General features: G+C 41.5%; 1 protein-coding gene across 1 annotated transcript in view; it reads right to left on the bottom strand.

The window, feature by feature from the left end:
• The window catches only part of ITGA2 (integrin subunit alpha 2), a gene marked incomplete at its 5' end in the record, with an annotated part of 87323 nt that extends 80256 nt beyond the window's left edge, over positions 1-7067 (bottom strand). Inside the window, one exon of the mRNA XM_004608523.2 lies at positions 6940-7067. Coding sequence (XP_004608580.2) covers positions 6940-7067 — 128 coding nt within the window. The remainder of the gene's footprint in view (positions 1-6939) is intronic.
• Between the last annotated feature and the right edge of the window lie 5028 nt (positions 7068-12095).

Below are 12095 nucleotides of genomic sequence, written 5' to 3'. Positions count from 1 at the left end.
AAGGAATTCATACCAGTTTCTGTGCCCAAAGTTAACTTGATTAGTATCAGAAGGAAAGTTAATATTTAAACAGTCCTTCCCACATCTGCTCCTTCCATAACGTCTGTGCAACTGTCATAAATTAGGAGTGGAGAAGGGCACTGGGCCAGTTTCAAAACAAATAGGCAATTCTGAGTTCCAAGTTTCATACTCTTTTCCTTGAGCCTCAGAGTTATGAAGGCTGCTTGTCATAACTGAAGCTCAAGCCAACGCTGGCATGAAAAAACCACCCACCTGTCCCCCGTGGAAGGCAGCTTGGCAGGGCCAGGCTACCATGAAAGGTCAAGAGGGAACATTGTCCCTCTCCAGTTGCAGGCCTGGGGAAGAGAAAACGAGCCTTTTATAGTAAGAGAACACAGCTCATGACACTAAGTGGCTCGGATTCTATTGTCTAAGGGGTTGTTGGCGCTTTGGTCTCCAGAATTCCTTGAGGCTCTCTGCCAACATGTATGTACCTTCCCCCTTAACAATTCTGCACTTTTTAAACTTAGCTTCTGTGTTTCAAAATTTGTGACCCTCATCTAGTGTTCAGTCCATGGTGGGTCAGAGGATCATGCCCACGGGTTGGACTTCTACTTCTTTGCTTTACAAAACCAGATGAAATGGCACCAGGGCCAGCTTTGGTCTCTTTCCTGCCAGCTACCTCCAGGCAGTGGCTCAGCCATTCAGGTGAGACAGGTATTCTTTCCTTTCCTTTCATGTGGTGAGGTGTGTGTGTGTGTGTGTGTGTGTGTGTGTGTGTGTGTGTGTGTGTGTTTACGCCCTACCCGCTGTGCTATCGCTCCAGCCCCTTGAGTACTTTTGTTATTGGGAGAGCTTGAAAGATAAAGACCCACGTGCAGTGAGTGGGTCTGCTCATGAAATGTTCCTTTCTTTTCTCCCCGTTTTGGTGGCTACATGGTGCCATAGAGGAACACCTCAGGGAATTGTCATTGGACCGGCCTCTTTGATGGCCTCTTTAAGAGCTGCTAGGTCAGGTGCTTAGTACCTCAAGATAAGCAGCAAACTGCAGGTGAGGTGTGTTTTTATCAGCTGGTGATTCCATATCAACTAGAGGGAAGTAAGGCCTGACTCAACCTAATATTATACCTTTCCAGAAAAATTCTACATTGAAAGAAGAATCTCTGACACGAATAGAGTGGTCTCTTGTTTCCCAATAACCATTGTCTTACGTTTTATATGTCCTTTCAAATATGTCATGAGACAGCCAAAACAATTGCACAGTGACTGGTGCCAATGAACTTGACAGCACCAGCAGTTTGTTAAAAACCACTATTATTACATTGGTCTTTTAACAATGCATCATATGCTGAGAGGGAATACTAGAAAGACAAATGGAATACCACTACACTCATTTTCCTGAGACACAGCTCGGTGCAAGTTTTTGCTTGTTAGGCCTATAGATCTTTCTTGACTTAAATCTAAAGCATGACTCTTGGTTGAGTTTTCTTATATCTCTGATATGTGTGTGTATCATATCACTGTCACTGAATCACTGTCATCCCATTGCTCATAGATTTATTCAAGCAGGCACCAGTAACGTCTCTCATTGAGAGACTTATTGTTACTGTTTTTGGCATATCCAATACGCATGGGTAGCTTGCCAGGCTCTCTGAGAGGGGTGGAGGAAACGAACTCAGGTTGGCCACGTGAAAGGCGAAAGCCCAACTGCTGTGCTATCGCTCCAGCCCTTGTGTATCATATATATATATACATATATATGTGTATATATATATTTAATATGGATAGTTGTATTCAACCTTAGATCTACCCTGTTCCAAGAGTACTCTTTAAAAAAATTAACCTTAAGCTCCTGCCTAAATGTCCAACAAAAAGGCCATACTTATAATTAGACCATCAAATGCACTTAGAGATCTTATTCAGTCAATTATATATCACATGATATACATGTACAGGATTTTAGCATCTAATCTGAGAGAACACTGGGGAGCTGTCAGGTAGGACGGGGCAGGCAGGCACCTACACTCGCCTTACAGGTGCCCGTGGCAGCCACAACCTGGGTTCAGATCCCTGGCATCATGACTGTGGCCCCAGAACACCTCCAAAGAAAGAGGAAAAAACACTGCTTGGGAGCCACAGGGAGAGTCAAATTAGAGCACGGGAGGTTTCAGAATCGTAAAAACCAGGCAGGCGAGGGCACTAAAAACTAACTTAGAGAAATTAAATCTAAAGTTGGTGCTCTGGATTAAACAATGAGTGGATTTTAGATGGACTGATAGTAAAGGGGAAGCCTGCGACCCCATCACAGTTGGCAGCTGTGCCCTAAGCCATCACTGGAGGGCCCGCTGGCACGGGGGCACAGGGGCAGTCCCCAGGCATGCCGGGGAGTGATGCCCTGGGCACGCTGGACAGAGCCGCGGCCCTCCTGAGCTGACCTGGTGGAGTGAGGAATGCCTCTGAGGCAGTTTGCCTTTAGGAACACACAGTGAGAGATCAGGGGCCACCTGCCCTGCAGCGCAAGTGCTAGTAACTCTTGGGGTGCGGCTCTCTCAGGCTCCCTCCCTGGCGTCTCCACGGTCAGTGCCAGTAACATATCCAGGCCTGTGTGCCCCCGTCACCAGGGCAATAAAGGAAAGGCGCTGTAGGTGGGAGCTGGGGCAGGGAGTGTGCACCCCGGGCTGGTGCAGGCGAGACTCCAGGCGCTGGGCTCCTAGGGTGTGGCTTAAGGGCCCCCTCTCTCCTGTTTTGTTTTGTTTCTTGTTTTGGGGACACCTGGCGATGCTCAGGGCTTCCTCCTGGGTTTGCGCTCAGGGATCAATCCTGGTGGAGCTTCAGGGGGATCCTATGTGGTGCCCAGGATTTGAAGCTGGGTTAACTGTGTGCAAGGCAAGTATCTTGGCTCCTATTTTTAAAGAACATGAGGGCCAGATACAGAGAGTACAGAGGTAGGACATTGGATGTGGCTGGCCTGGTTCAGTCCTAGCATCCCATATGATCAATTCCTGAGTGCAGTTCCAGGAGTATCCCCTGAGTATTGCAGGTGTGGCAACGCTTCCCCGCTCAAAAAAAAAAAAAATGAAAAACCATTTCAGGGTAGTGGGCTGGAGAAAGGAAGGGTAGTTGATTCCCACTTCAGCCAGGTGACCCACTGCGGGCTGCTCTTCAGCACGTGAACACTCTATTTTAATGGGTAAAATGTTTGGGGTAATCTGGAGTTGATATCAAAAGCTTTGAGTGTTGAGAACAGTTCTTATAGTTGTTTTCCAGCTGCTTTCCAGTCTGTCTCCCACCCCACCTTCCCCCCCCAAAAAACACAAAACCATCAACAACAATAAAACACCATCAGCTAGGTCTGCTCCTATAAACTTTTTTTTTTTTTTTTGCTTCTTTGGGTTACACCTGGCAATGTACAGGGGTTTCTCCTGGCTCTGTACTCAGGAATAACTCCTGGCGGTTCTCAGGGGATCATATGGGATTCTGGGAACCGAACCTGGCTCGGCCGCGTGCAAGGCAAATGCCCTACCCGCTGTGCTATCGCTCCAGCCCTCCTATAAACTCTCAACTACTGATTTGCTACGTTTAGAAAATTTAATGGGCAGCACTTGATTCCCTGAGCTGACCAGGAGTGATCCCTAAGCACAGAGCAATCCAGAAAAGGAAAAGACGGAAACAGAGAAATTGAGAAAGGTATGGGCCTGCTGAGGGCCAGAGGTGGCTCAGGGTGCAGTGATGCTTTGCATGTGGGGTTCTGGCCTACAGACTCCTCTTACTGAGTCTTGTTTTCCAGGAAACATGTTTCTTTTTGAAAGTAGCCTTCAGTTTTTCCCTCTGGCATGAATGTGATCCTTGAAGCGAGTGTCTGCATGAGCAGTTTCTACATTTTTATGGAGCTCATCCTGGTGGTTGAGGCTTCACAGCTGAGTCCTCACCTCTTTCCAGATGTGGACACGGCCCCCAAGGACAGCACCCCAGCATGAGGTGAGGCTAGACTGGGTCAGCACGTGTCTTCAGCTTCGCAGCTGGCTTTACTTGTTTATCTCTCAGTGCCAGCCCCATCACCATGACACCTTCCCTCCACTTTTCTTCCACCGTTGTCTCCATTTTCTTCAATTTTCCCAACCACTCCTTAAGCCTGCCTCCATGGCTGGCCCTTAATAATTTGTAAATACTGTTTGTTATCAATAATTTGCTAAGAGCCCAGCAAGCTACGGAGAGTATCTCGCCCACATGGCAGAGCCTGGCAAGCTCCCTGTGGCATATTCAATATGTCAAACACAGTAACAAGTCTACAGTGGAGACGTTACTGGTTGCACTCTTGAGCAAATTGATGAGCAATGGGATGACAATGATACAGTGATATATCACATGATCATATTGTAGAGCATTTCAAGGGAATCATTTTGAAATGGATTTTCACTTGTCCATTCAACAAATAACTATTGATCTCAGATACCACTCTGAGTTCTAAGGATATACCCATGATCAAATCAATGTTTCTATACACAGACACTGGACAGGAGACTGATAATGAGCCCATAAATAAAGACAGATTATTGAGAGAGTAAGAACCACTATTCAGAGGAGAATGCCTGAAAAATGAGTGTGCCGAGGAGATATGTGAAATACTTACATAGACTTGCCATAAAAGGAGGCAACATCTGAACTAAGACTGAAAAACAGAACCTATTAACCACATGAAGTTCTTGAGTGAAAACTTCCTACGAAGAGAAAAGCATGAGCAAAAAAAAACCAATTTGGCGTGTTCAGTACCAAAGAAGATGGAATGCATAGACCATAGGAAGCACGGGGAAAGGGGTGAAACTGAGATAGCAGAGTCAGACTGAGACCCTCCAGCTACAAAGGATCCTTTAAGAAACTTTATGCCACATTCAGTGAAAAGCTGATGAAGATTTTAATCTAAGAAAGTGTTTCTCAGCCTTTTCACACCTACAAATGGGCACCCATCTTGAGGCCCAGTGTTCAAAAACCACCATCATCTCAGCAGCAATAACTTTTTGAGGGATGAAAAAATTCTGCAGACCAGCATTGCTCACAGACCAGCAATTGTAAACCACTTATCCCAGAGAGTGACAGGATAATTTTATAATGGCTGTAGAAAGAAGGGCAAAGAGGGCTAAGAAGAGCTGCAGGAGAGGGCTGGAAGAGATTATCTAGAGTAAGTGTGGATTCTGTCAGCATATTAGCGGGGAAGCTGATAAGAAATGGTTCATTACAACATGTACTTTCATAAACAGGGTCATCAGGACTGGCTTATGGATAAGATACGGAGGAGATTAGGGAAGAAATGGGAGTCAAAGGGTTGGCCTCATCAAATAGTGCATAAACTTGGTTAAATGCTTTCTCTTTATAAGGCTGATATATTTACTGGGCTTTAAAGTGGAGACGCTATAGTAGATTGTTGGAATCTGTAGTTCAGAAAAGAAATCAGGACTGAATATAAAAATTGTGGGTCATTCGCAACAGCACACACTAGATTCCAAGGCTAAACTATGCCAATCATAACTTCTTTCTGGCGCCTTACTCTGATCTATGGTTATCAAAGCATGAACAGATCATCAATCTCATTCATATCCCAAATGATGACAGTAACGCTACTCTCTGGGTTTCCAACCCAACTCTTTGTCCTTCCAGATGACTGACATCATACATTGCTTTCCAAGAATCCCTGCATTGAAATCCAGCTTATTCATTTCCACCCCTTATGACCCACCTCATGACTCATCCCTTCCAGGGTACATTCTGAGACATATGTACCCTCTCTTATGATCATTTCATTGTTACCTTGCCATTCAGACTAATGTGACCCAAGGTGTAACAATTTGAATTCTAAATGTGCATTTATTTCGATTATTTAAGAGCAATAAATTTAAGTTTTTACAAGAAGGTCATTTAACAAAACAGGTCATTAAATGCAGACTTAACCTAATCTGAATTATTGAAAAACTTAAAATATATGTAGATATGGTCCAGCAATTCTTCTTTCAGATATTATCTCACAAACAGTAAGAATATGATTACTATAATAAACATAAAAAGTTTATAGATTATCATTTATTTATAAGCCAGTATCAGTCCATTTATTCACTGGAAAGAGCTGTCAAGGATCGAGGATCTGAACGTCCCAAGAACAGGTATGAGGTCCTCTCCCCCAGTGGGAAGGTAAGAATCTAATATCAGTACCCCTGTTCACCAATGTCCATCAATTGGGACGAAAGAGGAATTAGAGCTTTTCTGCCTACAGCAAATTTTCAGAATTATCAGATTTCCCTCAAGAGAATTATATTCATATTATAGGAAGCCAGTAATGAGAGTATGTATCTATTTCTCCATTCACAGATTTATTTGTAGGTAATGTAACTATGGTTTATAAGTATATCCATTACACAGAGCAAGAGTACTTTGGGACAAAAATAAAAGGTGCTAAGTGTACTAGATAAAGATACCTTTGCAAATTTAGCACGATAGCATGTAAGAACCCTTTATCATATAGAGTAGAAAAGATGACAGAATCAAAATAATATCTTGCTGAAGGAGAACATTTAGGGAACAATTTAAGGAACAATTATACTATCTAGAAATGGCGCATGGGGAGTGAACACTTTAAAATCTCAACATAGACTGCGTTATAGAATAAGAAAAAAAGAAACATCTGCCAGTCTTTGCCCATAAGTAGTTAGATATAACTACTTTATGGGAAAAATGGCATCAAAAATTTGTTATGAAATAATTAGAAAGTATTTAATACTTTTTAAAGAAGCACCATTACAATTCCATTAACAATCTGAGAGCTATGAACTTAAAAATATTTCATTTAAGAATATTTGAAGACCACAGTATATTCACATATCAATTTGAACTAAACTTTTAAGTCTGGTAATTTTATTTAGCATTGGTGTTGAAATCATAGAAGATACTTACCAGTTGCCATCTGGGTTTATAAACTGTTGCACTGCATAGCCAAACTGTCCACTTGAAGGACCGGAAAATATTTTTGCTTCCAGAAGACCAACGTTATATGCCATACAGCAATTTAAAATGCCTGTTGAGAAAAAATAAAAACATAGTCCAAATTTACAATGTATAAATATAAGTTTGCAATAAAATTTTCAAATTGGTATTTTCTACTTTAAAAAGAACCAACATTGTTTAAAGTGTAATTATTTATTATCATTGCCAAGAAATAAGGACTGGAGTGACAGCACAGTGGGTAGGCCGTTTGCCTTGCATGTGGCCGACCCGGGTTCAATTCCTCTGTCCCTCTCGGAGAGTCTGGCAAGCTACAGAGAGTATCCTGCCTGCACAGCAGAGCCTGACAAACTACCCATGGCATGTTCTATATGCCAAAAACAGTAATAACAAGTCTCACAATGGAGATGTTACTGGTGCCAGCTCCAGCAAATCGATGAACAACAGGACAACAGTGTTACAGTGCTACCAAGAAAGGTACTTCTTTTTAGCTGTTTACTTGGTACTCTGTTCTGTGTAAATGCTTTAAATTTATAATTAATCATCTCATTCTTACTTGTTGCCATCCTAAGAAGCTATTGCTAATATCTTTGTTCTGCAGAGATTTCTGAAGCTCTAAAAGATGTGTCTCACAGGTAGAAAGTTAAGATCTGATTCAAGAGCTTGAACTCTTAAACCATTCATGGCCTCTGGGGATTCTAAATTACTAGTTTTATTTGTCCTCCCAAAGAGAGTAAGACTTGTAGCCACCAAAGAACAGGCTCTAAAAAAGTATCTTACTTTTATTCTGAATTTATCTAAAGATCTTGACATGGAATTTAAATGAAATGTCTGTTGAAAAAAAGTACAACTGACTACATTAAAGGAGTTTAAGAAAACACCAAAAAATAATACTCAAACACTGCTTCATATTCCTTCAGAAAAGATCATTTTTGGGGTGAAGATGTAGGGAAAAGTCTCCTATGTATTATTCCAGTTAGAACTGTCAAAAGTGATTTTGCTTCTTTTTTTTTTTTAAATTTTTTATTGTGGAAAGTTACAAAGTTACAAAGTTTTCAGGTTTAAATCTCAGTTATACAATGTTCGAATACCCATCCCTTCACCAGCGCTCATATTCCACCACCAAGAATCCCAGTATAGCTCCACCCCGCCCCCTCACACCCCAAACCCCCCCACGCCCCTAGCCCCCCCACCCTAAGCCCCCCCCCCCCCGCCTGTGTAACTAATAAATTTCACTTTACTTTCACTTTGATTGCATACAATATTTCAACAAAACTCACTATTATTGTTTGGAGAGTCTCTCCCCTAAAGTCAGACCTGCTGAAAAGGAAGCATTAGATAATTTGTTTTCCATTGCTGAGGATGAAGAGGTATGAGGTCGAGTGACCACACTTAGCGGCCTCTCAGTTTTGGGTTTCTGTAATTTAGTATTTTAGTAACTAAGTCCAGAGAGATATCTGCCAGAAGTTGCATCGTTGCCAACTTGTACTTCTCAGTTACATTATATTCCACATATGAGTGCAATCTTTCTATGTCTGTCTCTTTCTTTCTGACTCATTTCACTCAACATGATACTTTCCATGTTGATCCACTTGTACGCAAATTTCATGACTTCATGTTTCCTGACAGCTACATAGTATTCCATTGTGTAAATATACCAGAGTTTCTTTAGCCAATCATCTGTTTTCGGGCACTCTGGTTTTTTCCATATTGTGGCTATTGTGAACAGAGCGGCAATGAACATGGAAATGCAGATGTCATCTCTACCTTTTTGCCTCTCCGGGATATATTCCCAGGAGTGGTATTGCTGGGTCAAATGGGAGCTCAATTTCTAACTTTTTGAGAATCGTCCATATTGTTTTCCAAAAGGGCTGAACCAGTTGGCATTCCCACCAGCAGTGAAGGAGAGTCCCTTTCTCCCCACATCCACGCCAACACCGGTTGCTTTTGTTTTTGGGGATGTGGGCCAGTCTCTGTGGTGTGAGATGATATCTCATTGTTGTTTTGATCTGCATCTCCCTGATGATTAGTGATGTGGAAGTCATTAAAACAGCATGGTACTGGAACAAAGGCAGAGCGGCAGACCAATGGAACAGGGTTGAATACTCTGACGTACACCCCCAAATATATGATCATCTAATCTTTGATAAGGGAGCAAGAAATGTGAAGTGGAGCAAGGAAAGCATGTTTAACAAATTGTGCTGGCAAAACTGGACGGCTACATGCAAAAAAATGGGCTTAGACCTCCATCTATCACCATGTACAAAAATCAGATCAAACTGGATTAAAGACCTCAACATCAGACCAGAATCCCTAAGGTACATTGAAGATAAGGTCGGCAAAACCCTCCACGACATTGAAGCCAAAGGTATCTTCAAAGCTGACACGCCACCGGCTAAGCTAGTGAAAACAAAGATAAATAAATGGGACTATCTCAAACTAAGAAGCTTCTGCAACTCAAAAGAAACAGTGACCAAAATACAAAGACAGTCTACAGAATGGGAAAGGATATTTATGCAGTACCCATCCGATAAAGGGTTGATAACAAGGATATACAATGCACTGGTTCAACTCCACAAGAAGAAAACTGCCAACCCGATCAAAAAATGGGCTGATGAAATGAACAGAAACTTTTCCAAAGAAGAAATCCGAATGGCTAAGAGGCACATGAGAAAGTGATTTTGCTTCTTGATAATTCTTCTTTCTGAACACTTGAGAAATGATAATCATTTTCAATATGATCAAAAGGATAAATCCTTGAGAGAAATTTTGAAAATTCTTGTTTCTGATGGAAAAGAAAGAATAGAATTGGTTACATTTCAAACCCTAATAGCATTAATGCTTAGAGTCCTTCATTCTGGAGAAAAAAATGCTGTAACTTTTCATCAACAAAACTGATATTGATGGGGATATATTTTAAGCGACTAGAGATTAAAATTTTTCTTTGCAGAAACTGAAGGTAGAATGAACTCTTTAAAATTGACACCAAAGCTCCATCATCATATTTTCACAAAGAAATAACGTTTTCTGGGCAATAAAAGTGTTTCATAAGTATTTCATAAGTCTATTGTCTTGGGCACTGAAAGCCTTGTTCTTCCATTGTGCCTGGCTGCTTTGGGTAGTAGATTCTGTAGAGTGCTCCAAAAAAATCATGAAGTCAGTGAGGTCTGAGGACTTTGGGTAGTAAAGTTCCCTCTTTTGGTGCCAAAAATTATTCTGTTTTTGATTTGTTCACTCAAAAGAGGTTGTTTTAATATTTGTTAGAAATACATACTGCCAGGAGAAAGAATGATAAATGATAATTTTTAAATACTTTGGTGGCAAAAATACTCTGTGGCAAAAACAGCTCTACATTTGCAAATTTTCTCCATAATATTATTTTTTCCCATATGAAACACCACTTGGTTCTTTTTATTTTTAAGAAAATAGAATATAAAAGAAAATAACATAGCAGACTAAAAGCCAAAACTGATACTTGGAACATGGGTTTCCAATAACATGTTTCACTTTGTCCCATGCAAAATCAATAAAGACCATTTAAATGTTACTGATTATCTAACAAAGGAGTAAAAGATTAATTTGACCCACTTTTAAAATATTTAATGTTGGGGGGCTGGAGCAATAGCACAGCAAGTAGGGCATTTGCCTTGCACACAGCCGACCTGAGTTCAATTCCCAGCATCCGATATGGTCCCCACAGTACTGCCAGGGGTAACTCCTGAGTGCAGAGCCAGGAGTGACCCCTGTGTATCGCCAGGTGTGACTCAAAAAGCAATATATATATATATATATATTTAATGTTGGGAACTCAAAATATGACTGCATGTAATGACCTCTCCCTACATCACGATCACGAAATCCCATTGTTCACCTAGTTGCTCGAGTGGTCTCAGTAACCTCTACATTCATCCTATCCCTGAGATTTTTAGAAGCCTCTCTCTTCTCGGCCCTCCCAACGATGCCACATTGGAGGCTCTTTCAGGGTCAGGGGAATAAGATTCAGCTGGTTATGGGCTTTGGCATATAGATACACCATGGGAAGCTTTCGAGGCTGTCCCATGTGGGCAGGAAGCTCTCAGTAGCTTGAGAGTTTCTCCCAGAAGGAAAAGTAGGTTATAAGACATGCGGCTTTGTGGCCGTGTGCTTCTGGGAGCTTGCCTTTAAGTCTCTGGAAGTTGGCCATTGATGGGATTGCACACACCTGGGTTCCTCTGCTGGTACCTTCATGTGTGAGGCCTGTCCGAACGTATGGAGAGGGGCCTTGAGCATGGCTGTGGCTAGGTTCCGGTGGTCTTTGGTCGCCAGGAACTCTGCTCAGGGCGGGGAGGGAAGCTGGAGCCCATCCCCTTCAAGAGGCCCCGGGGAAGACAACCAGGCTTGCGGGCAAGAGACTCTCTCCCTCCCTACATACCCCTATTAATTTGACAATGGTAAACCTTGTAGCGCCATAAAATTATGATGGAATTAATTTTATCACTAGCAGTAAAATCTATTGCATACATGTGTATATTATTACCAATGGAAGTAAGGAAATAAAAATCATTTATTATCTAAAACTTAAACTTTATTACATATGTACTTATATATCTACATGTACCTACATTTATATATCTACATGTATATACACACATATGTAATATTTTTTTTAAAAAGTAGTTCATTTCATCTCTGCTTAAATTATACCAGTGTTTGCTATGACAGTAAGAATCACATCTAATTTTTTCCCTGATTACAAAGGTCCATCATGATCTAGCCTTGTATAACTGGGACATCACTTTCCACCACACTTCTTGCTCACTAAGTTCTAGCCACAGTGGTTTACTTTCTTGCTTTTAAGCCCATCTAGCTCATTCTGCTTCAGGTCCTTGCAGATGCTGTATCTACTATCTAGAACTTTCTTCACACTCAGTCTTGCCTTGATCCTCATCACTTAAGACTCTACTCAAAGAGGTCCCAGGTCTCCTTATAGAGACACTTCCCCAACTTATGTTTCTAGCAGCAACATTCCACTCCATCACTATAAACCTATCATAGCACTTCTTTTCAGAAATTACCTGCTGTATCTGCATTCTGTTCTGTCTTTCTAAAGACAGAACTAAAATCAGACA

The sequence above is a fragment of the Sorex araneus genome, chromosome 1 (genome assembly GCF_027595985.1).
Source record: "Sorex araneus isolate mSorAra2 chromosome 1, mSorAra2.pri, whole genome shotgun sequence".
Taxonomy (NCBI): domain Eukaryota; kingdom Metazoa; phylum Chordata; class Mammalia; order Eulipotyphla; family Soricidae; genus Sorex; species Sorex araneus.
Note: the sequence above shows the minus strand (reverse complement) of the source record. Positions and strands in the feature narration are given on the sequence as shown.